This window comes from Xyrauchen texanus, chromosome 36, assembly GCF_025860055.1.
Source record: "Xyrauchen texanus isolate HMW12.3.18 chromosome 36, RBS_HiC_50CHRs, whole genome shotgun sequence".
Taxonomy (NCBI): domain Eukaryota; kingdom Metazoa; phylum Chordata; class Actinopteri; order Cypriniformes; family Catostomidae; genus Xyrauchen; species Xyrauchen texanus.
The window spans coordinates 17,256,114-17,283,733 of NC_068311.1; the positions used below are offsets into that span (position 1 = coordinate 17,256,114).

The following is a 27,620-nucleotide window of genomic DNA, read 5'->3' on the forward strand; positions in this document are numbered from 1 at the left end:
ACTGAGTAATCAGTAACTGCATTGACAATATACCAGCAACACAAACTTGTACACATCACACAGCATAAAGCTAGACAGATGGCCACACATTCAAACCCCATCCCACGCCTAATGAACCAGCATCCAGACAGTACAATTTGGAGTCTAGGGATTAAAGAGTTCATTAATACATCCATCTCTGACTGCAGGAGGCAACATCATATCACAGGCTGTGAATACTGTGCTATTTGTCCTCATTAAAGCACAAGAAACACTCCCTAACATCAAACTGTTTCCAGAGCCTCTTTCTCCTCTGTTTGAGCTCAGTAAGCTGACAGATTCAGCCTTAATTAATAAAGTCAGTTTTTGTGCTTGTTAGGAGTTGAGCGCTTTATCTCATTAAGGCCTTTTTTGAAGCTCTCAAGCTCAGATGTGTAAACAGAAAGCCGTCGTATGCTTCTCTGAGCTAAATCAGCATGAGGACACCAACACAGGGCATAAAGAAGGAGATGTAGTATCAAGCTAATAACGTTTCTAAATATGCTTTACTAAGTATTTATATTCAGATTGGTGGCTTTGGTTGACTTGTAAAAGGCAAACAAGATTCATGAGAACCACCATACACAAACACATGAACCACACCCTTTGACTGGGAGTTGTGTTACCTTTCGTGGCCCCAGCAGCTCCGAGATGATATATGGCACCAAGAATGAGCCACAGAGCTTTCTGCTCATCAGAAGAGATGCCCAGCACCTTCATGGCTGCCTGCAATTTAGTGAACTGCTGCGATGACCTTTGCTTGTCCTCAGGCTACACACACACACACACACACACACACAAACAAATACACACAGAATATAAATTGGGAATTTATCTTATCACTGATGTGATAATTTACAACGATACAACAATATGTGCCGTCTACATGACACCTGGCTGCTTTTACATTAGTAAGCGCATGACGCACGTACTCTGTATATAAATAGGTATTGACTAGGGCTGTCGATTTAACACGTTCATTTAGTGTGAATAATAATATAAAAAGAATAATATGTTAAAAAAAGTAATGCAATTAATCATGCCAACTGCCACATACATAAATTCCGTAATTAAAAAACAAATTGTCCTACTATACAAGCAATTCAAGCTTGAAGTACATCCGGCAGCATGCCTCAACAAATCTCACAAGCAGCACAGCCACAGATTGAGAACTGCTCACGGTGGAAGCACAAAAGGGTTGTGAAGCACAAGAATCTTGAGATGTGATTTTCAAAGTTTCCACTACTTTTAACTTGACAAAGCGTCCTAACAATGCAGCGGTTATGGCGCTGAATACCAGCGAGACACAACAAATGCGTCCATCTGAGCATGTACAGTACATGTGTTTATTTATATATTTATTTTTAGAGCCATGTCAGCAACAAGGCTATCCACATGCCGAGAACAGATTAAATATCAAAAAACATAAAAATTAAATAAGGAATTATAGATTTATATTAGACAGAAACTCAAATATTTTTAGGTGATACATTTAAAAAAAATATCTGTTAAGTTTGTTTCTGAATAAAACCTTTGTCTAATAGTATTAAAAACAGTGCAATCCAATAAAATGTGTTTAATAGTCAGTATAGTCTGACAGGAAAGACATGACGGAGGTTCTTCACCTTTTAATAAAAACCCATGTGTCAGTCTTGACCTATTTGACACCTAGTATTTACAACTTGATCATGTCCATTTTTAAAGTTAAATAAAAGATTATTGGTTATACTAGGATTTATTTCATAAAGCTTATTGTTTTTACATTTGTCCCATTCCATCTGCCACCTGTTAGAGATATAGGAGTTTATTAATGGTTTTAGGTCTGAGGGTGGAATACTACACTCTGATTTCTAGAGAGAGGGCTGCGATGTCTGCTTTCTCATTGCCTGACAGTCCAATATGACCTGGGATCCAGAAGAAAAACATACTGAAGTTTTCTTTCTGTAAGATGTCGACTTTAGATAAAATACTCAAAATAATGTGGTGGTCTACAGTACGTGAGGGTGACCATTAAAAATAGTGCAGATGGAACGCCAGATGTGTGAACTGGACACATTGACGAACTCAAAGTAAAACATTGCGGTCAAAGTAGAAGTAGTAATTCAAAGTATTTAGAATACGTTACTGACCTTGTGTAATCTAATGGAATATGTTACAAATTACAGCATGTATTCTGTAATCTGTAGTAGAATACATTTCAAAAGTAACCCTCCAAACCCTGTATATATATATATACACATACATACAGTGGGTACGGAAAGTATTCAGACCCCCTTAAATTTTTCACTCTTTGTTATATTGCAGCCATTTGCTAAAATCATTTAAGTTCATTTTTTTACCACATTATTGTACACACAGCACCCCATATTGACAGAAAAACACAGAATTGTTGACATTTTTGCACATTTATTAAAAAAGAAAAACTGAAATATCACATGGTCCTAAGTATTCAGACCCTTTGCTGTGACACTCATATATTTAACTCAGGTGCTGTCCATTTCTTCTGCTCATCCTTGAGATGGTTCTACACCTTCAACTGAGTCCAGCTGTGTTTTATTATACTGATTGGACTTGATTAGGAAAGCCACACACCTGTCTATATAAGACCTTACAGCTCACAGTGCATGTCAGAGCAAATGAGAATCATGAGGTCAAAGGAACTGCCTGAAGAGATCAGAGACAGAATTGTGGCAAGGCACAGATCTGGCCAAGGTTACAAAAAAAAATGTCTGCTGCCCTTAAGGTTCATAAGAGCACAGTGGCCTCCATAATCCTTAAATGGAAGACGTTTGGGACGGACCAGAACCCTTCCTAGGGCTGGCGGTCCGGCCAAACGAGGTATCCGGGGAGAAGAGCCTTGGTGAGAGAGGTAAAGAAGAACCAAAAGATCACTGTGTCTGAGCTCCGAGATGCAGTCGAGATGGGAGCTTGTAGTAAGTCAACCATCACTGCAGCCATCCACCAGTGGGCCTCATGGCACGGAAGCCTCTCCTCAGTGCAAGACACATGAAAGCCTGCATGGAGTTTGCTAAAAAAACACCTGAAGGACTCCAAGATGGTGATAAATAAGATTCTCTGGTCTGATGAGACCAAGATAGAAATTTTTGGCCTTGATTCTAAGCGGTATGTGTGGAGAAAACCAGGCACTGCTCATCACCTGTCCAATACAGTCTCAACAGTGAAGCATGGTGGTGGCAGCATCATGCTGTGGGGGTGTTTTTCAGCTGCAGGGACAGGACGACTGGTTGCATTCGAGGAAAAGATGAATGCGGCCAAGTACAGGGATATCCTGGTCGAAAACCTTCTCCAGAGTGCTCAGGACCTCAGACTGGGCCGAAGGTTCACCTTCCAACAAGACAATGACCCTAAGCACACCGCTAAAATAACGAAGGAGTGGCTTCACAACAACTCCGTGACTGTTCTTGAATGGCCCAGCCAGAGCCCTGACTTAAACTCAATTGAGCATCTCTGGAGAGACCTGAAAATGGCTGTCCACCAACCATCCAACCTGACAGAACTGGAGAGGATCTACAAGGAGGAATGTCAGAGGATACCCAAATCTAGATGTGAAAAACTTGTTGCATCTTTCCCAAAAAGACTCATGGCTGTATTAGATCAAAAGGGTGCTTCTACTAAATACTGAACAAAGGGTCTGAATACTTAGGACCATGTGATATTTCAGTTTTTCTTTTTTAATAAATGTGCAAAAATTTCAACAATTCTGTGTTTTTCTGTCAATATGGGGTGCTGTGTGTACAATAATGAGGAAAAAAAATGAACTTAAATGATTTTAGCAAATGGCTGCAATATAACAAAGAGTGAAAAATTTAAGGGGGTCTGAATACTTTCCGTACCCACTATACATACATACATGCATACACACACTATGTATATATATATATATATATATATATATATACACATACATGCATATACACACAGAGAGAGAGAGAGCGAGAGAGAGAGAGAGAGAGAGAGAGAGAGAGAGAGAGAGAGAGAGAGAGAGAGAGAGAGAGAGAGAGAGATCTTAAGCCACTTTTTGTATTGTCTAATCAATGCTTTATTCATCTGCCACAATAATTTATTTCAAACTGAATTTCAATCTGTTGGCCTATTATACATTGATTATAGGCCCTATGTATTATATTTATAAATATTTGAATTATTATGCATTATGTATATGAATTATCTGTATTTGAGGGCCTTTCTGTGCAAATTATGATGTATGAGATTAATTGTTATTATACCACGGGCTGTTTATATACTCAATTCTGATTGGCTGGAAGGTGCGCAGTAAAACCGTTTAATGCACAGGTAGTACCAGTCAGTTTGATTACAGTTCGAAATTAATCCGCTACTATAATCATTGGTAACCATAGTAACACAGTTACACTTGCAAACAGAGTGAGAGAAACATATGAAAACGTTTATTTAGGTAGGCTAAATGGATGATTTTTGCATATCGTTTAATTTGTATGGTGAATATGGCAATTTTGAGAAATGGGCCCAGGCACAAGACGAAATAGAAGACTTGGAGAAGACGTTGAATGACAAAAAGCGGCACAAAGAATTAACACCGACAGAGCTAGATAAGATCGAAGATCGACAAAGATGAGGTCAATACTGAAAAAGACAACTAAATGGGCAGTTAACACTTTCAGTGACTTTTGCGCCAAAGACAGAAAAATTTTGATTACTGAGACCTGCTCTGCTTCTCTTTTAAATGAGACATTGCGGGAGTTTTATGCCTCTGTTCAGTCTACCGCTGGACGCTGAATACAGTGTTGCAAGTTTGATGTGTCTCAGAGCAGGTATAAACCGTCACACTACAAAATACAACATCGTAAGTGATAAAGACTTCAAGTCAAGCAATGCCATCTTTAAATCAGTTTTAAAGCGCTACAGGAAAAATGGAAAAGACACCAGCGTTCATCATCCGCGTGATTACTGAGTCTGACTTGGAGAAAATTAGAAATGCACCTGCACTCTCCCTTTCACACCCACAGGACTTGTAAAAAAGTTTGGTTTGACATACAGCTGTGTTTTGCACGGAGGGAAGAGAAGGAAACCGTAACCTATCAAAAGACTCTTTCGTTCTCCGGCAAGACGAGAATGGGAAAGAGTACCTGACCCTGGCGCATAACCCAGAGACAAAAACCACAAGGATCCCACCGCGATCGGATAGAGAAAATTTACGAGGATTTATGTTTGCGAGCCCCGGCAACCCACTTTGTCCCGTGGACAGCTTTAAAAAATATCTGTCAAAGTGTCCAGAAAATACCGGAGCGTTCTATTTGCATCCGAGACGCATCCATCTGTGCAAACTCGAGAGCACCGAAATGTGGTTCACCAGGGAGCCGATGGGGCTCAACTACCTTGGCAATATGCTAAAAAGTATTTGTGAAGAGGTTGGTAATAGATATTTCGTTTTTGCCCATAAATTTAAACTGTGTTTATATTATTTTCCAAATCTAAATTGTATACTTTAAATTGTTGTTGTTCAGGTGGAAGGTATCTCACAAATGTACACAAACCATAGTTTGCGTAGCACTGCCGTTGGACGACTCTCTGATGCAGAACTAGAAAGTCACCAGATCATGTCAGTGACAGGCCACCGATGCGAGGCGAGTTTGCGGTCATATTGGGCCCCATCTTTGTCAGAGAGGAGGGAATGGAGTGACATACTGACATCTAGAACCTCAACAAGCAAAGCGAAACATAATTTCACCTCCAAGCCTAAAACTGAAATAAACCTACCCTTTTCCATGTCTAACTTCACGATAAATGGAAATGTGGAGTTTAACATCAATTAGTATAATGCTGAGTAAAACAATCCCCTATCGAAATTTCCAACTGTTTGATTTTTTTGTTTTCATTTAATTTAATGCATTTCAATAAATTTAATGTGTCTTTATATAGCCTAATCGTGGTTAGAGACACCAGTTTTATTTCACACTCTACATAATTCATTTAAAAAATGACATGATTATTTCAAATAAAGATTGCCTTGTCACTGTTGCCTGTCATTAATAAATAATTTTAATAAATCCATTAAATAATCATTAAGTTAGCTATATGCTTAAGCAACGAGGGGACTCTTTCAGTTCTTTGTCTCTCTCTTTTAATAATGAATTTAAATAAATGTGATAATTCATTCAAATAAAAGCAATCCAATGGCTCTACTTTATTTAAAGTGGACGGAGTGCTAGAACTAACGAGCCGTAACTTAAGAAAATAACCGTCATTTTTACACGTCTGTTAAAAAATTACATTATTTTTACAAAATTAACATCAGTTACAGCTTTAACTTATTTTTAACTTGGCTTCGCGTCGGGTGGTTCTTCGCCTCTACGTCGTGCATTAAAATCCTTTAATGCATGGCTAGCCGTGGATTATCCCTTACTTAACTGGATTAATTAATAGGCATGTCATGTAATAAATTAGATTAAAATCTTGAATTAAAAATTAATTGATTGATGGCTCTAGTTTAGACTGTTGTGAACTTTCACTGGTGTTGGTATTGACAACTGAAATTTCAGTATTATGACAACGCTAACTTGCCATAAAGAAATATATTCAGTTTCTTGCATGTCATCTACTTTTCAAGCATCTTATAATGAGTTTTGTGACAGTTACTACATTTTTCCCATTTTGACCTTCGGCAAAACTTACCTTAGATTGAGGTACAATCCCAAAAGCACTGTTTTCTGCAGAAGTGGTTTAAATGCAACTCCGTTCTGCAGGAACATTGAAATTAAGTCAAACCATACAGTTATTATATAAAGGCCTTAAATAATGCAAGCTCACAATTGCAAGTTTATTGAGAGCATAGAAGTGTCTGGAACAACAGTTGATGGGAAAATTGCATTCACCTGAGAGTGCTGTCTGCTCCAGCCATCATGTAGTAAAAGACATTGAAAGTGGACTCAGCCTCTGGTCGTTTCACCACCCTCAGCTTCTCTAGCAGCATGGTCTACAAAAAACACACACAAAAAAAAGAGATCACTGAGTGAGTTTACATCCACAACAATATATTGCAATTACATTAATGTTGCAAATCCACAAACCTGGATGGAGGCAGAGGCCACCTGACCAGTTTGGTCAAAATCAAGAGAGACAATCTGGGAGAACCGACTAGCATTGGTGTTCATGGAAGTGGTGCTGTTTCCGAAGGCCTCTAGGATTGTGTAAACCGCTTGCCATTTCTCAGCTGGAGGACACAGACACATTAATATTTAATTCTCTACAAGTTAAACAGGCTCATCCGTTGAGTGCAATATAAGAAAGGATCCAGGCCCAGCATTCAAAGGTGAACATATGCAGATAACATAATGGTCTCTTTAATGGTATAGTTGATGAGCACTGTAGTCTTCATTAGGTCATTATGGGCTAAGCATAGGCTGAGCAGGCTTTGATGATGGCTAATTATCAGAGCGCTTCAGTGGGCATCATTAGCAGAGCCCTCATCTATCACCCTCTTACCAGCTCTCCCTCTCCACACTATTCAAGCCAATTTCCACTGACCGCACAACACCTTTTCATTCACCCTTTACCACAGGCTTTTCATGCATTTCAAACACATGGCAAGATAATATACGGCTAAAATGAGGAATTTTATAATGGCTAATATTAGGATTTTTTATAATAAGACTGATTAGACCAATATTGGAAACAGATGATATCAGGGCGGTCAATTTGTATGTTATATCCAAACCACCAGGGGTGATTAATATCGATGCCAAACAGCTTCGACTTTGTGTTATAGCAGCAAAATGTAGCATCTAATCAAGTGATTTTAAAGGGGTCATATGTCATGTGGAATCAAATGTTCCTTGATATTTTGACATAAGAGGCCATTCTATTATATAAACATACTGTAAAGTTCAGAAATCAACAATTCATCATAAAAGCATTTATTGGAATCAAGCTGCAAAAATGCCTCATTCTCTACTTCGGCTACATACTTATGTCACTTGGGGGTTCATTTATACATGAACGCATCTGCAGCAACAACATCAATGCCTACTTTAAATCATCGCAACCTTGATCCCACCCACTAGTGCTTCAGTTCGTAAACCGAGAGAGAGCAGAACAGACAGGCCTGGTGTGGCCTACTAACTATTCTTGAAGACCAAAGGGGACCCATCTGGACTATTTTTGGATATAAACATGCACTAGACAGACGTCTTTATCCATTGTCATGTATCTCATGCCACTTTTAAAAGGTACGGTGTCAAGTTACAATACTGAAAATGAGACCTCATTCTGTTTCATCTGTCCATCATGCATTTTACACCAGCTCAGTCAAACAATAACTATGTTCTGTGTAAGTCGTGTAATTTATGAAGCACTAAGCTACATTTTCTGAAATGTCAAAAGAAATGTATGAGTTTATAATAAAGTGTTAGAACATATGTGACAGTTATGGGCGCTTCATATCAAATCATATAATGGATAGGCTATAAATGGGAAAATCATTTAAATATGGCTGTATTCAAGGGGCTGCACAATTTTAGCCAATCAAAACAGTGAGCGTTTACGTTGAAGTTGAAAGGAGGCGCAAAGGGCCAGAGACAGGGTAGAAAATTATAATATTTTACTAAATTATGACTATTTTGGTGCAAAAAACCTTTCATCAGTGGACCTCAGGCAAGATAATAAAATAAAAAAAAGGAGTATGTCATTACCCCTTTAAAGGTTCGTACCAGTAAATATTTTGCCGGTGCTACCGGCGATGGAGACCAAGTAGTGGACTAAATGCTGGCAGTTCGTGGTCTTGCCACTCCCACTCTTTCCAAGCAGTACGATGGATTGGTCCTGCCGTGTGGTCAGAAGGTTTCGGTAGGCCGACTGAGCCACTGCATAGATATGAGGAGCAGTGTCCTCCCGCCGACAACCTTTAAACATATGCATAACCTGAAACCACATGGAGAAAGAGGGGACCAATTTCATTAAAGTAATGCACATTAAAGTAAGCTAACATATTTGTCATGAAAAAAGGAATTGCTTGACGTATAACAGTGTAACATATATAACTAAATATATAACAAACTATAAATTCTATGTACAACAGAAGAGTCAGTATTGAAAACCTTAAAGCAATTGTAAATCCATAACCATTGTTTTTTCAATGAAGGAAAAGTCACTAAAGCTGTTAATTTGAAAAGAAGCTTGGCATAAACTTTATTTCCCAGAAAACGTGCAACATATTTATGACTATACAAAACACTCATTACTGCACATAATCAACCTGATCATAATGCCAAATCACTTTAATTAGGACCTATGACCAAAAGAAATACTGTTCTGGACTTTAATTAAATTTTAAGGGAAGTACTTCATCTTGCATTAAGTTGCATTAATTAAAAAAGCATTCATTTCCTAGAATGTTTAACTTATGAAGGGACCATGTATATCAGCAAAAATTTTATTTAGTTTGAAGTACACCAGCATATAAATGGCTTATAAGCAAATAGGCATAAACTAAAAGACACAAAACTAAATTACTTATTAAACTATTTTCATTTCATGGGGTATTTAAATACGGCATTGAGATGTTATAAAGATCATTTTAATCATTCTCTGCAGATAGTGTGAACTCCCAGGTAAGTGGTGAACTGGCCTCTCACCTTCTCGGAGTACATGGATGGGGCACTGATAGGGTTGATGATAACCATATTGGGCCCTGCGTGTGTATGGATGAGGTTTCCTCCATAGCGCTGACGCAGTGAGTGCATGACGCTAGACTCATTCAGGTAGAGCAAAGTCGCCAAGTCCTCACAGCGGTCAAATGATGGTGGGTTTGCCTGAGGAGAGGGGTTGAAAAGATTAAAGGCCATACAATGAAAGAAGGCAGGAGTGATTAAGACTGGTGAAAGAGAGTAAGATCCTGATAAATAAAGTTTAAATTGATGTGCTGCAGTCATAATAGCCTCGACACTTCATGCCAAGTTTTTAATGTAATTTAAAACATGACGCCCTCAAATCTGGATCCAGCTTTGCAATTCCATAATTGAACAGATGGTTAAAAACTTGATTTGAGGTCAACCTTGACATTATGGAAATCATCAGCTCAGAGCTGCCCTTCACTGGGTGTTATATGAATTAAACTACTGTGCCAGGCAGGGACTGAACTAACAATATCTTCAAGCATTTGTCTCATCAACTGCTAAGAGTGCAAACTCCAAAAAAGGCAGCAATGACCTGAAAAACTATTCTATTAAGTATTGTGTGACACCGAGGGCAGGAGTTGTATGTGTGTCTGGGATCCATTTTATAAACTGGGTTAAATCCCACTGATTTCAATATGATCTATCCCTGCTGAAAAGACCAGCACATACATGCCTGAATGAATATGAAACCTCTGGTCTATACATACAGTTCAAGCAAAGACCCAATCTCCTCTTCTCCATTTTTACAGGGAAACCAATGAGAAAAAAAACACACACACTTGAATACAACAGGACCAACCTTCTCAATGTCATCTTCATCCACGTCCAGTATTGTTCCATCATGCTCCAGTTTGATTTTCACTTTCCCCTCTGGTAGACTGCCTGCCTCTGTTTTCATCACAGTGGCTGTGAGGAAACCAGAGAACATTGTGAATGTTTTAACTGCTGTATAAATGCAGACATCATTCTGTATATCAGACTTGATGTCTGATATACATTGTCATAAAATTGTTCCTCAATGTAATAGTAATGCATCCTGCATGATTTAAGTTAACCCTTTAAGCTCTGAGGGTGTTTTTAAAGATTTCCTGTTTCAGTGGCATACCCAAAATTAAAGGCTTGTAACCGGACAATTCTTTTTAAAATAAAAATCAAAAATCAAAAAAAATCAAACAAAAGTGTATTTTAAAGAAAACTTTTAAAAAATGTTATGATCTAGATTATAATTAATTCTGAGACTCTCAGCCTAAGAAATGTCTGAAAAAATAAATAAATAAATAATAATTAAAAAAAAAAAAAAAAAAATCACATACACACACAAAAAAAAAAAAAAAAAAAAATTCTTTATTGGAAGAAATTGGACGCCGGTTGGCGCTGTTTAATGCACACATTTATATTTTTTGTGTTTGTTTGGTTCTGGGGGAATTTCATGGTTTGATTGTTGCAATAATGTTGGAATGTGGTCTTTATAATCTTGTTTTTGACACACAATCAATTTTCAAAATGTAAAATGTTAATATGAGTGGATTATCTCTCTCCACGTGGAATGTAAATGGGTCGGGGCACCCCATAAAAAGAAGGAAAGTTATTTCTCGTCTTAAAAATAAGAAATATGATATAGTGTTTCTTCAAGAAACACCTTTTCCCCACAGGAAGCTGAAACATTTGGGAAGATATGGGGTGGACATGTTTTCTTTAGTGCTGTCTCAAGTAAGAGCAGGGGAGTTATTACATTAAGTAAGCATCTACAATTCAAATGTCTCAAACAGATTAAAGATAAATTAGGAAGCGTCATTATTGTTTTAGCAGAAATTCAGGGGCAAAGTCTTATTTTGGCTAATATTTAAGCACCTAACGTTGATGATCAGGGCTTTTTTTATAGATCTTGAAGGGACGTTTCAAGCAGCTGGCACCCCTCATGATATAATATTGGGAGGAGACTGTGGCAGGGCGGAGGGCGGGGCCGGGTCGTGATACTACACACCCGGTCCCGTATTAGGCTAATTATGCCTCCGTGAGGTTTAAAGGCTGACTGCAGAGGGCCGTGTGGGAGAGAGAGATCGTTAGCGGACATGTCCGTCATATGTGTTTGTGTCTTTGTTTTAAGTTTACCATTAAACTATAATTTATATTATCAAGCCGGTTCTCGCCTCCTCCTTTCCATTGAATACGTTACAGAGACTTTAGTGTGTAAAGTGTGTAAGCCCCCTAGAGCAACATTGACGCTTCACAGGATGTGTACAAATCTTGGTCTTACAGATATTTAAGGACTTTTTAACCAATTTGGTAAGGACTATACATTTTTACTTGAATGTATCCCTTTTGCAAAATCTTGAATTCCAACAAATGTTAAAGGCTGAAATCAATATCTATATGGAAACCAACTGGTCCTCAGTATCCTCTGTGGGCATGGCTTGGGAAGCACTTAAGGTGGTTCTTTAGGGTCAGATCATACAGTATTTCCTCATCCATCAAAAAGTCCAAAGCACAAGAACTCGTGGAGTTGGAAGAGAATATTAAAAGTGCCAATGCAGAGCTGAAGTGCCGAATGTCATCTGAGGGCCTCAATTGAAATACAAATACAATACTATTTTGTTGCGTAAGGTTGAGTTTTGGCTATTCAGGGCAAGATAGTCATATTTTGAGTCGGAGGACAAAGCAATGAAGCTTTTGGCTAGTTATATAAAACAGAGAGAGTTTTTTTCTACCATTCCTTCAGTGAGATCTGCTGCTGGTGGTGAAATATTTACCTCAGCCATTGATACTGATAAAGAATTATATCTTGATCTTTATAGTTCCACATCTTCGTCTATTGATGAAAATATTAGAAACTTTGTGGAACCATTAGAACTTCCTAAACTGACGACTGAGCAAAACAATTATCTTGATTCTGAGATAACCTTGGCAGCATAATTAAGGCCTTACCTACAGGCAAGGCTCTGAGAGGCCAGATGGCTTTGCCACTGAAATTATTTTATTTAATGCTACAGAATTGGCTCCACTTTTGCTAGAATTTATACGGAATCATTAAAGAACGGAAAGCTTAAGCCATTCATGACACAAGCCTGCATCAGTCTGCTAAAAAAAAAAGGACAAAGACCCAAGTGATCCAGCTAGATGTTAAAATAATGTCAAAAATTCTGGCTAACCAATACAGCATAGTTATGACATCTCTTATACATATAAATTAGTTGGGGTTTATTCTGGGCCACAGCTCTTCTGATAACATTAGGCGTTTCATGTGGTCAGTGGTGAATGATCAGGCTCGTTGCTGCTGAAGGGGTGGATTTTCTAAATACTTTAATATTTATTTTTACAAGTTATACCTTATCTTTAATCATCCTCATTTATTGTTATTATATTACTCAATTTTCTATTTTTATTTTACTATAAGTTGCATGTATGTGATCTGAGGGGTGACCGAGGATCTAAATGATAAACAGTGATTTCTCATTTAGCCCAGCTTCTGGAGAATATGCATTTACTGTATCTTGTATTTATTCAAAAACATATATATCTGTTATAACTATTATATAATAAATCATCTATTCTATAACCATTTGATTCTATTTTATTCAATCATTATTAATTGTATGAGAGAGAGAGAGAGAGAGAGAGAGAGAGAGAGAGAGAGAGAGTGTTTCTTTAATGTGATATTATACAGTGTTTCTTTTCTCCTGCTCTCTGTCCTAATGTTCCACAGATGATGAGGCCTGACATTCCAGCAAGTCTTGGGGAGAAGGCCTCTATTCCGGAGGAGAAGATAGCACCAATACATTGAATGTCTAGATAACTTATGTCTCTGAATTATTTATGGTTATTGTGACCTCTCAAACGTGACTTTACCAGTCAAAAATAACTTCCAAGGATTTTAATTGCTCTCCTTGGTACCCCTTTGACATAAAGAAATAAGGAGTAGCCATAACTGATAGCTAACCTCTGATATCTGATCATAAGTTTGTCTCAACCAAGGATGGGACCACAATTCATTTTGTGGCTAACAATTATTGTTTGCATGAAGACGGAAGCAGTCCATATTTGGAATATGTTCAAATGTTTGAAGTAGTTGACCTACCAGAATGCAAGAAATTGTGTTATGATGACACCTTTAAAGTAATTTGCATATGACTATAATTGCTTTGGAAAGTTTGTAAAACTTCACTTCGACTTCCTGTCTTTCTAACTGTTCTCATCGAATCGTGATGCTTATTGAACCATCAGAGTACAATCAGAGCAAACTCTTTAATTTGATTACTGCAAAACCTGACTGAGTTTTATCCCTCAATATACATATTGAGGACCCAGCTTTTACACCCTACACTGCCATCTCACTTGATGCTGAAAAGGCATTTGATATGGTAAAATGGGATTATCATTTTATGACTTTGGAAATATATGGGTTCGGGAATAATTTTATTGCATGGATTAAGTTATAGACACCCGATAGCAGCGGTACAAACAAATGGACTAATTTCAGATTATTTTACTCTGGATAAGGACATCCGGTAAGGTTGCTCTCTTTCCACATTATTGTTCTGACTTGCCCTGGAACCAATTGCAGCCGCGATAAGAAGGGAAGGTGATTTTCCAGGGGTGATGGCGGGAGGTGTGGCGCATAAGCTTTTTCTTTACACAAATTATATTTTATTATTTGTCTCTGACCCTACTAGATCTTTGCCTTGCCTCCACAGAATTTTGTATTCCTTTTCCAAATTATCAGGATACAGAGTGAATTGGTCTAAATCTGAAGCTTTGGCTCTGACAGCGTACTGACCATTTATTTAGTTAATTTATTTAGTTAATTTAGACCTCTTAATAAAAATATTTGAGTGATGTGGGCAGGTGGGTTCATTACATTTATCTATGATTGGGAAGGTTAATGTTATTAAAATTAATTGTATTCCAAAATGTAACTACCTGCTAAAATCTCTCCCTATAGATGTCCCCCTCTCTTATTTCAAGCAGTTTGATAGCATAGCAAAGTCCTTCATTTGGAATGGTAAGTGTCCCATATTACACTGCAATAAATTACATAAACCGACTGACAAAGGTGGGCTAGGCCTACCCAAGATTTTGTTATATATTATTATGCATTCGGTCTCAGAATTTTGGCTAATTGGTCTCTTCCACATGAGAGAGACCCTCCCTAATTTTGTACTGAACAGGGAGTTCTGAAATTCAAAAATTTTATTTAGCCCCAGACTCTTTTTATTTTAGGTGATGTGGCAGTCATTGATATGGAGAATAAGCACATAAAAAACTGGATCCTTATGATTGCCAGACAGATAAAATCATGTTTACACACATATACTGTCTTGTGGCAATACTTTTGAAACAGTGAGTATTAGGGATGTCCTGTCCGATACCACAGTTATGTACTAGCACTCGTAAAAATGCTGAAGTACTAAAAACCGATACATCTGACATACGTGTGTCATTGTCTAAACATTCAGAACACAAATGAAAATCACGTTATGCCCTACTGAGATTATTTACAAGCAAATGCTGCGATTTAATTATATAAATAATTGGGCACTTGTGAATGTGTGGAGACAGTGTGGTGCCAATATCAGCTGCAAGTAACTTTTAAAGCTCACCATGGCTCATACAGGAGAAACACCCATTATGAGCATCGAGTGCTCTGTTTGTAGCAGATGACCGTGAACAGAGCACAAATTCATGTTGTAGCGGGAGGCAAAAACAGAGTACATACTTATATAATTAAAGAGTAGCCTTTTGTGGTTTAATAATCACTTTGAGTCATGTAGATAATGCCTTTTCTAGAGTGGGAAGCTCCCATATCATGTAAGCTCCTTGATCATGACACAGAAACACTTCAAAACAAAAGCTCTGCCAAAATAAAAGCTTGATTTAAATTAAAATTATGACAAATGTATTATTCACTGTTATAATACTAGTACTAATAATAATAATAACCAAATAAATTAATAGTAATTGTATTATATTTAAACAATATCTTACATCTGTGATTCTCTGTAATGCAGCACTTTATTTGATCAACTATAACTCCAATGTATTTTAGATTGTGCTGTGAGGTTCTGAATAAAAGCCAGTGTTTCCCCTATATGCATTTATCTGTGGCGCACCGACCCTGCTAAATTATGAGCGCCACTGCTGAGATTTCACATGGTCCATTAATAGTCTTTACACAACGTATCTCTTGCTAGGCCCAGTCAGCTGTGTGCTTTTTACACTGCACGCAGTTGAATAGGGCTGGTTCTATGAAATGAAAGGGAGCCCATCACACGCACACACATGCACTGCAAAACACAGTGACGTCACTGTATAGCAGTCCAACATGAGCATGTCCTGCAATTGAGAGAATTGGGTCTGGGTCAGGTTCTGAATATCAGCATGGGATTGCACACAAAGGTAATAATTTCCGCAGGTTCCACATTCAGAATGCAGGGAAATACCGCACACTTTTATATTCACTTTAAAGGGGACCTAATTCACTTTTATATGGCGTTTATACGTAAATGTGAGTCGGCAGTGTATGTACACAACCACCCTACAATGTTAAAAGTCCACACACTCCTGTTCTTATATTTCTATTAAATCAAAAACAGTGTGTCAGAATGAATGGTTTTGGTTTCTGCTCTAAAGTGATGTCACGTTAGAGCAGGCCTCGCCCACGACTGGTGACGGACTCCACCCTATTATCATTGATGCTCCCCTGAGTGATCTACACACAGTCTGCCATTTTTTTTCCACACTGGAGCAGATACAGTGAGAAGAATGTCTAGGCTTCGTAAACGTAATAAGTGTTCAGCTGTTTGGCTGTAAACGTGAACATAAGAGTCTACATGTACTCACGGCATCAGAGCCACTGAAGACACAGTGGACAAGTTTTGTTTTTGAAGGAAATGTGCCCCAAAACATACAAAAATGTACACCATACACCAGACTGCTTTGTGAATTATTGTCAATATAAAGCAGGATGTTTGCAAATCGCCTTTCTGAATATGCTTGTTAGCCGATTCCATGCCTAATGCAGCTTAAGTTACCATTGTATTCATGGAGGCCAGAGCTATGTCGGGGGCGGGGAGCAGTAGCTCATTTGCATTTAAAGAGACATATGAAAACAGCGTGTTTTTGATTCCACCCAAAAAGAGGCATTTACCACATGGTATAATAAATTATATGTGGGGTATTTTGAGCTGAAACTTCACAGAAAAATTCTGGGGACACCTGAGACTTGTATTACATCTTGTAAAAAGGGAATACTAGGTCTCCTTTAACATGTAGCTGTAAATTGGTAAACCAGTCTATACAGATGAACAAATCAATAATCCTGTGTTTGTATCAAACTGTAATTTCAGAATCTCACAAGTAAATCAGCTCTTCCGCATCCCTCTCTCCCTCCCTTGTGCACCTCACTGAATGCTTGTTAAGTTTAGTGTGTATGGGCATGCAGAAAGTAAGACACAAGTTTGTCGAATATTTACTGAACTTAAGATTCGGTGTTGTACTGTGTCTCTGTAAGTGAGCGATGCGATAAAACTATCGCTCGTGTTTATAATCAACAAAGCAAAGCTGTCAACATTTCAAGCGCTCAACGTCGGAGCGATCTAGTTTTCCCGTCTTTCATATCGCTGCTTTTCATATCGCTTCCTCATATCATATTACAGAACCTTTGAAAAGAAAGGCAAACACAGCACTACCACTTTGTGTAAACTGCAATCCGAACTACTCTGAATGAAGAGAACCTACTGCAGGGAGAAGAGAAACAATTAAACACCCGTTACAGCTGTCATCTCCATCTATCTGGACTCCATCTGACCTGTACAGGTATTTTCTCTGCCCTGAGAATCAGTCAATTTTAAATAGTATGTAAAAATATGTATAAAATGCTTAATATATATATAAATAAATCGATCTTTCGATCTTTAAGCACAGTTCTCTCTCAGGATTTTATCTGTTAACAATTTCAATGCATTTTGTCAACATTAAACAGCCGTTGTAATGTAACTTGCGAGTATTGACTTGTACTCTTAAAATGATAGAAATTCTGTCATCACTTGCAAACGTTGATGATTTTCTTTATACCATGGAACTCAAATGGAGAATTTAGATAGAATGTATGAAGAGAAAAAAATGACAGTGAATGGTGACTGGAACTAATATTCTGCCTTTTGTGTTCCACAGAAGAGAGAAATTCATACAGGTTGGGGATGAGTAATGAGTGTAATGACCTTGAACTGACCTTTAACTACCTGTTATAGTCTTTGTTAAAATGTATCTGCCAAGACCAACAACATAAATGTAAGTCAGCCCATGATTGCATCACGTCTTGCTGAGAAACAAGTATCTGAATCAGAGAACCATAATTAGGCTATTTACTTAAAAATCATTCTATCTGAATAAAACTAGAAGAATTGTAACCCTCCAAGAGTTTTAGTTAAGGTTGTTGTAAATGTTCAGAGGTTTAGTACATTTTATCCCCAGAGCCCTTCAAAAGCACCCAGTAAACACACACAGGACAAGGCGAAAATTAATAACCTATCTATAATGATTCAAAGGTTGTTTAATGCTATTTCTCCACCAACGTGTATAAAGGGAGGGAAAACATGTTTTCAAAATCTTCTATTGAAATGCATAAAATTTATTGTCAACTCCATACTCCGTTTCAGTTGGGAATATGTCAAACTACAGACGGCAATTGCATATTTAATGCTGATTCATGTTGTCTTTAACATGAATCAGTGGCCTTTCAGTGATACAATTTCATTATGGTTGGCTTTTGTACTCACCCAGAGAGAATCCATCCTTGTGGACCAGCCACACTTTCTCTGAGCCGTACCATGCTTGCTCTGCAGCTATCTGCTCCTCTGTCTTCACCTGTAGAGAAAAACACCAGTCAAAAACATACTTATTGGCTTAATAGATGTCCCTGGATCAAAAACATCATGTGCTTCAAACTCACTCCATGCAATGGTCCACACTCATAGGAAGGATGTATTGGAGAAGACACTGTTGACACTGAACTGGTACTTTAACCCTGATCTGAGACCTACAATTTATCTACCAGATTACTGGATAACGGCTGAAACAGGTCACAGATCAGCCAAAAAAAAAAGCATTGTTTACCACCCTCTATAGTGAGAAATGAGCTTAAAGGGATAGTTCACCCAATAATTCAATTCTGTCATCATTTACTTACCCTGTTGTTCTTCCAAACCCATCTGAATTACTTTCTACTGTGGAACACAAAAGGAAATATTAGGCATTATGTTTGCCTCAGTCAGCAATCACTTTTATTGCATCTTTTTTCCATTCAATTTCAAGTGAATGTCGCAAATCAGCTCCTTTTGAGGTTCACGCAAGAAAGAAAGTAATTTGGGTCTGGAACAACTTGGAGATTAAATGATATACTTTTCCTTTTTGGGTGTACTATTCCTTTAAAACAGTGTAGGCTGTCATGCAAGACAGGGAGAGTTTAACTGCAGGTGTAGATGAAGTAGACTCAGGCTTCAGGTGATGGACAGGGTCAGATTACGCACTAGATGTTCTGGTTGTCTGGGCATGTCTGACTCTTCTGCACTCATGCCTGACCTTAACACATTCACACCAGTCTCGACATGAACTCTACTGTTGTAATAGGCTGACAGCGAGAGACAGTATATCAGTGATCAGTTGATGGGATGGGGTTGTGTTCCAGTTCGTATATTTCTCTCCTAGCAGAGTTTTGTGTTAAGATGTTATGATCATAGGTAAATCCACTCCATAGGAACAGTGATACTTGAGAAGGATGGGTAGGAAACACTTCAGCACAACAAAGAGGATTAAACCACTGTCAGTGTAATACAATAAAGTTATAAACAAAACCAACACTTTTTGGTGTTAAAGCCTTAAAGGCTAGTAGTTCAAACCACCTCAATAAATTTCAACATCAAATTTCAATGGTTTCTACAAGTTGCTTAGTGTTGTCAATGAAATGGGATGGGTGAGAGAACACAGCACTCCACAACACATGGTCACGACAGGTCAAGGGATTATGCAGGTGAACTACACACACAGCAGAAAGCAGACCTTAGGAAGGGCGGCAGCGGCATGGTCTGCCTTTAGGATGGCCACAGGATCCTCCTCCACCTGTCCCTGTGAGACAGCAGGTCAGCATGAGGGGGGCAAGAGCACTGTTAGACACCAATACACTTTATAATGAAGATTTTTCAAACACACATTAGTCAATTTAATAGCCTGCCTCAGCTCCACACGTAAAGCATCCTGTGAATAAAAGGGTTGCTGATCATAAAATATATTAACGTAAGGCACTATGGTTAACCTTTGGAAGGAAACGGGTATGAAATGAACATTGTTACTAGATTTTACTGTAGTGAATGACCGATATATCAGCCAGGATGATTAATCTTTCTGCTGTGTTGGGTAGTAATGGACTACATGTAATCTGGATTACAAAATCAGAATAGGAAAAATTAAGTACTTGTAATTAGATTATTTTAATAATTCTAGTTTGATTTCTTGTTTACAAAGAAAATGGTGTAAATTGGTGTAAACACTAAAAATTAGATTTTTATCAAAACTTGCAGGGTGAAAATTGATTTTCTTAAGGGATTTTTGAGTAAATGTTGTATACAATATTGTTTTGTGTACAATATTAATTGAGTTTGAGCAATTTTGTGTGCATCACATTTGCACACATTATATTATATGTATTGTGTGTATTTGACATTATAAATCAACCATCGTGCACATCATCTATATTGGCAAACCACTAGTTTACAGCAGCATTACTTTTCATTATTAACATTTATGTACAGCATCATGATGAGAACAATAACAACACAGATTACACAGAGATATGACTACGGTAGGAAAGTCACTATGTTGGTAAAATGAGTTAATGCACGAATGAGATCATTTTCAGAGCCTGACACATGAGGCGGCAACAGGTGATTATCATGAATCAAAGTCACAAATCAAAAGCACCCACTGCCATACACTCACAAAATAAGTGGGCTAGCAAAAGTTCCTGAGGCAAGTTCAGGTCAGACCAATTCATTCCCATACTGAATGTTTCATGCAGATAGAGTTTGTCCTCAGTCAACATGCACTGACTGCCATAACAACAATGCTATGTTTACATGCACTAATTTTCATCAATCTGAATAAATTCAATCCGATTGCAGATTCCGAATGTGCTGTTTATACGTCCCCTAAACTTTGCAATCTGATACAAATATTAATTTACATGTATTCCAAACAAAACTTCTGCGCAAGCGACAAGCGTCGCCTTCTGAAGAAGTGGAGAAAGGCTGAGAAAGTGAGAATGGCACCAAAGTCCATAATTGGTGCTTTGTTGAGATATCTAAAATAAAATATGCCAGAAAGGTTTTCTTCTTATGTTACTCACTCTACTTGCCAAACGAAGAATTAGAAGCAGCGTCTAATACCCTGTCTGACTTTACCGTGTATTTGCCTCATGCATCTTAAACGCAGGCAACTCTGGATGCGAGTACGAAGTAAAGACAGGTGGGTGAGTGTTGTCCTTAAAAGGAGTTTACAGAAATAATAGGGACTTCAAGCAACATTTGCAGACGGGATGCTACACAAAAATCACTAAGCAATTATGACGGCAGAAACAAAGCATTTAATCATTCAAGAAAAAAAATGTAGGCTATTTAAAACAGCAAGATAATTGATGTTCGTAGTGTTAAATAACTGTCAGAATAAGAGTTTTACTCTTGTACGATATAAATAGCCTACGTCTAAAACCTAGATATTATTATTATTATGAATATTTATTTTAGTTTTTAGTTTTTTAAAGCCTATAACCGTGTGTAATTTACCATAAATTTTGAGGAGTATGTTTAGGCTATTTACTGTGTTCACTTTGCATCATCTCTTGAAAAACATATTCAAACATTTACTTTCCTAATCTGTCATGTACAATCGACTGTCAATTTGGCAAAGAAGATGCTTTAGAAATTATGGTTTCGATGTCAAGAAGTGAGTGATGTCACATACACGCAATGGAACACAGAACGCCGTAACCGTACCTGCTGCTTTAAGTCCCTATTAAGAATGACACAACGTTATTTTTTGCTTTTTGTGATGTCATGAAAGAACATATGTGCCCTGCAGAATATTAAGTGTGAGCACGCATTCACTTAATAATGCATTTTGTCGGGCCTTGGTAGCTCAGCGAGTAAAGAAGCTAACTACCACACCTGGAGTTCGTGAATTTGAATCCAGGGCGTGCTGAGCGACTCCAGCCAGGTCTCCTAAGCAATCAAATTGGCCCGGTTGCTAGTGAGGTTAGAGTCACATAGGGTAACCTCCTTGTGGACACTATAATGTGGTTCGCTCTCAGTGGAGCACGTGGTTAGTTGTGCGTGGATGCCGTGGTGGATGGCGTGAAGCCTCCACATGCACTAGGTCACCGTAACACGCTCAACAAGCTACATGATAAGATGCGCAGGTTGATGGTCTTAGACGTGGAGGCAACTGAGATTCTTCCTGCACCACCCGGATTGAGGTGAATCACTACGCTACCACGAGGACGTAGAATGCATTGGGAATTGGGCATTCCAAATTGAGGAGAAAAAGGGGAGAAAATCAGAATAAATAAATAATAAAAATAATGTATTTAGTCATTGCTTTATAGGTTCCCATGAAGAGTATCATGTATAAGCATGCATATGCACCCCATTTCTGATTAAATTAGGTCTACACCACCCTCTTCAATCGGATGGAAATTTCATTCGGATCCAGCTCAATCTGATAATTTTACATAAAGGCTTTTCAATCCGATTGAGCTATCAGTTGGATTTTAAATGGATTATTGGTTGCATGTAAACGTGGCCACTGACTAGGCAAGCAAAAATAAAAAGCAGGCAATCCTTACATCAGATTTAAGGTGTAAATAAACACACTAAACTAACAAACAAATACATTTGTAATTGACAATTTTCTAGAAAATCAATCTGAACTGATGCTCTACTACAACACGACATCTAGGTTTGGCAAAAACAAAAAGACAACCAGCACAAAAGCATATACAGTCAAGAATGAGGGTGGGGTTGGGTTAGGTAGAGGAACTGAGGGCTTACACTCCAGCAGGCCACACGAGAGCACACTCCGGCCAGGCCAAAGATGCGTGCAGAGGGGCCCTGTACCTGAGATGACGAAGAGGCACTGGCAACAGGTTCCAGCTACACCAGCCAGCCAAACAATAACAGCCACAGAGACAGCAGTGAATGAGAGAAAGAGGAAGAGATGAGACACATATCCACAGATGAAAGGACAGCAGCAGGCACATGGAGATGGGATGGACATGCCTAAATTGAGAACCTGTTAGCTAAATACTAAAGTTTTCCTGTAACAGAACACAAAAATGTACTTCAAATAGTATAAAAAATGAAAAATTGCTCATTAGAACAGACCTATAATTCTCTTCTAAAGAGACTGAGTTAATAAACATTAAATGAGTGTACACTATGCAGCCACTCTGCTCACATTAATGTCATTAAAATTACATACCCTTTTGTCATAACAATGTAGTGTTATTAAAATATTTCCTAATGAGTTCTCCAACAGCTTAAGTGCTGTCAGGCTTTAAAGTGCAGTATTTACAGCTCTACAGCCAGTAAAGTGGGAGCTGTGTAAGACAATGGATAAAAGCATATTTTAGCTCAAGAAAGAGAGTTAGTCAGATGAAAATGAAGAGGAAGCAGTGATTAAGAACGAGAAGAGGACAGAGGAAGAGGAGAAGTAATAGACAGGCATTACAGATGCAGCGAAAATCCTCTCCAGCCGTCTCTGTGCCTCTTCAGTGGGACTCAGTGGTGGACTCTCCTAAAGGTCAGACCACCAAGAGGAGGTGAGTCTATCTCAGACTATGATCATGGCTTTTAGGGGTGGGCAGTATGACCAAAACCAAAGTACGAGTAATTTTACATCCCAGTTACAGGACAGTATGTCATTATATTGTAATTTTTGCTGGAAATTCAACCCCACAATGTTTTATACATTACATAATCATGTAGTAATGTCTATTCTTCAAAACAGTACTACATTATAGGGGTGAGTAAAAATATATATTCTGATGCATTGCAATCTTCATTTAAACAGTGTTGATTCTTAAATCCCAAGATCAATCTTTTACTCTATGAGCAACCCTCCACTACAATGAGAGGAAACCATTCGCGTTTGCAACCAAATTTTGTGCTATGCGAGTAAAATGTATATATTTGGCAACTGGCTGCAAATGTGTAGTATAGTGGTGGAATATCTAATTATTTGAAAACATGGATTTGCTTTTATGTAAAACTCAAAATTTGACAAAAAAATGATGAAAAATTATGAAAATATAATTAGTCGAATCGAAATCAGAATTAAAAATTGCAAATCGAATGTGGATATCTGTATCAATACCCAGCCATAATAAATTGCCCTTTTTAAATGGTACATTTTTGAACAGTTGCACACACGTGACTGTGACCACACATCAGTTGAAGTAAATGTGCCAAACTGCGACATTGCTCTGTAACCGTGAAAAAAACTATAGTTTAAAAAAACAATAATTTTTTGTTTGGTGACTTTTTTTTCATGGCTTTACTGCTGTATAAATTGTACACCGGTGCATGGTACAAACATCACACTGCCCAGCCCTAATGGCTTTGTTATTGATAATACATTTTTAAGTGGCAAAAACAATTTATTTACATGATAAATTGTAAAAGCATTACACAGAACATGGTTGACAACAATGTGACGAGCGTGAATGTTAGCCATGCTGCACACCCTTTCTGCAGAGCTGAGCAGGCAAGTTAACTAACTGCTGCAGGGGGTGAACTCACTAAAACAATCCTACACACACCTTTTTGGCCATAGTTGGCACAGTGGGTTTAGAAATGCTCCCAGTAGAAGGTCTCCCTGCTGGGGCTGGTGGCATACGTATGGCTGCCTTCACCTTCAAATATCATGTTTAAACCACACACAGGTATTCACAAAGGTCACTGAAGTGACTGAAGTAATAACCATGCATCAAATCAGTGATCAGTGCACCAAAGAAATGTCTTTTAGTATAAAACGTCATGCATAGAACACTCCAAGTGAAGCATCCAGACGCAGAGTAATATAAATGTATGCAATGTAATTCAAACAGCCATTACAAAGCTAAGATCAGCACCTTAAAGCTGGATTTCCAATGGGCCAAAGAGGCCTAAAGAGACTCCTTAGGGAGGCAACTTGGAGAAAGCCAGTGAGAAGCTCAGGAGAAGGGTGCGGTCACACAACCAAATCCTCAAAACTCATGAGCTATAACACTTACTGAAAGTTAAATATCACCTGAATACTATCTACTGTATATGAAAAAGTTTAGAGGAAAAAATGGTGCCATGTTAGTGGAAATTATGCTGTGCTGATACTCGTTTACAAAAATTCTACTCAGTGGAATAATTGTATAGTGACATACGGCTTACATATTTGCACACTCCTCACACAGTTAAGTGAAGTACAGCAAACCATGCAGTCGAGTATTCAACATGATCTATACCTCTGGTTTTTTCATAGCCATTTGTTTAGGGGTGGGTATGAACCCTGAAGGAGGGGCAAATGGGTCTGTCTTTGGGGCCAGGGGGCAAATGGTATTGGATTTAGTAGAAGCAGAGGTAGCAGCTGCTTTAGGGATGGTAGGTGTAACAAGAACCGTTATGGGATCTGGAATATGAGCTGAAGGTGATGAAATCGTGGGAGCTTTTGGAACAAATCCAGCAGAAGTCATGGAAGAAGGTTTTGGAGCAGGAATAAAACCTGGTGGTGGGGAAAGTGTAGATGGTTTTGGTGCCAGGACAACTCCTGTTGGGGAAGAGAGTGAGTAGGGTTTGGAGGCAGGGATTAACCCTGTAGGTGGCGAAAGAGGAGGCTTGGAAGGAGTTGAGGTAGTTGTGGATGTTAAAGTCTGTTCCTCGTGTTTTGGTGGTTGGCTAGCCTGTACTTTCGGCACATTTTTATCCTTTACTGGTCCAGAAGGTTCCTTCTCTTGCATTTTCTCAATCACATTCTCTACAGTTTTTGCATCCTCTTTTTCAGCAGACCCATCTTTGCGGATGCGTGGACGAGGCTCCCTGGTCCTGCCCCGGTTCATCAAACTGGCCAATCCAGCAGAGAGATCATCTTTTTCCTCTTTCTTAATTGCATCATGTCTGAAAGAAAAAACTGGCATCTTCACAACCTTAGGTACAGATGCTGGTTCAGGTTTGGATGGTTCTAAAGCTAGTTTAGGAGGGTAATGGGACATGGCTGCAGGAGATGTTGCCGTGTCTTCTTCTGTAGGCAGTACCCTCCTCACTACTCTGCGCACCACCTTCACCACCTTCTTCCGGGTTCCACCCTGCAAGTCCCCAGCGAGCTCTGGCTGGCTGGCACTAACAGCAGTCTGGAAATTGCCATTGAGAGTACAACTGATTTTGCTATCTCCATTCAGAATGGGTTCAGGACTCAGTGGAGCTTGAGGAGGCTCAGGGCTTTTGAAACGCTCTGGCATCTTGGGAATTTCAGAGTACCTTTTGGTTGCCATCTTGTTTCTGTTGGGTGATGGACTCTTGACCCGTTCCCTGAGTTGAGGTTGGGATGGAACATCAGCAGGATTGTCCAGAACAGGTTGAGGGCTCTTGGCACGGAGCAGGCCTCTACCAGGCTCCAGGCTTGGCACTGACTGGGATCGGCTACTCAGGCTACCATCGCTGTCAGACTACTCACCCGGCAGATATGGCAGAAGTAGAGGAGTCAGTGAGGAAAGGTAAAAAGACATACCATCATTGAAAACACAAACATATTGCTAAATGAGTGTACAACTAATATGTATTAACCCTTAAATAGTGTTTTGAGAGCAAAATTTCTACCAGAACATGATGTTGTGTTGGTTGCTAGCTAGCCTAAATATTCCTAACTTATTTGGTATACTTTGACTGGGACCATTTGTTGCATTCAAATAGGTGGAGAAAACAGATCTCAAAACTCTTTTGGGAAATTATGCTTCTTCAGTCTTTCAATACCAAAAGGTAATGCTATAATAATATATCTAACACAATAAACAAGGTGAAAGGGAAGTAGAAGGTATTTTTTCTTCATTTACATAATATCCAGCAGCTCTGTAAAAAGCAGAGAATTGTGATGAGGTTGTGAACTATTGCATAAATAAATACTTACACTAAGAATCATTTAATGTGACTTATTGCACTTAGAATTACTACACAGAGCGCCTCTTCAAACACGCATATGCAAACTCTATGAAAATATGCAATTTCTGAGACGCGTCTTGCTCCCCTACCATGTCGTCTCTTGATTCCCACACACATATGCAGCAGACTCCATTATTGTACATAACAGATATACACACAGTCTACATGCCAGTAAGTCACTGCACATAGCTCACTGCCACCCACACTATTTTTAAACCATTTAAACTCACTGAAACTTCCAGAGTTTCAACTTCCAACTTGCTTTCATCTGTCTCAGCTGTCTATTAAAATATAATGTAATTTATGGATTCAGACTGCTGTGTTAAAAAGGCCCAATCGAACACTTCAAATCAAGTTGAGACAAGGAGAAAATGATTCCACTGTGATGGTGTGTCATATCTCCAATTAAGAATTCTTTCTAGGTGTAGGATTAATACTTATTTTCACCATCTAATTTCAAACACCTCAGTACAATGGATGCATTTTTTAATATTTAGTAAGTTTGTTTATGCAGTCTCTTTATTAAACCACAGACCTTTTGTTCAAACGGAGCACATGGTGTGCGCAACAGCTGCATGCCAATAAACAAAACAACAAAGAATCAAACTGTCTCCATCTTCACAGATTTAGAGGCAAATTACTTTGCAGCAGGTGTGACAGTGGATGAGTCAATGGTCAATTTGCACTGAATAAAAGATGTTAT

At 38.4% G+C, this 27,620-nt stretch overlaps 1 protein-coding gene across 1 annotated transcript in view; it reads right to left on the minus strand.

The window, feature by feature from the left end:
- The window catches only part of myo18ab (myosin XVIIIA b), a 106,915-nt gene that overhangs the window by 71,598 nt on the left and 7,697 nt on the right, over positions 1-27,620 (minus strand). Inside the window, 14 exon segments of the mRNA XM_052106747.1 lie at positions 645-789; positions 6,691-6,729; positions 6,731-6,755; positions 6,891-6,991; positions 7,086-7,228; positions 8,724-8,934; positions 9,648-9,824; positions 10,489-10,595; positions 18,464-18,551; positions 19,743-19,808; positions 22,784-22,885; positions 23,463-23,528; positions 24,553-24,645; positions 25,231-26,427. Of these exon segments, the coding sequence (XP_051962707.1) occupies positions 645-789; positions 6,691-6,729; positions 6,731-6,755; positions 6,891-6,991; positions 7,086-7,228; positions 8,724-8,934; positions 9,648-9,824; positions 10,489-10,595; positions 18,464-18,551; positions 19,743-19,808; positions 22,784-22,885; positions 23,463-23,528; positions 24,553-24,645; positions 25,231-26,427 (2,560 nt within the window).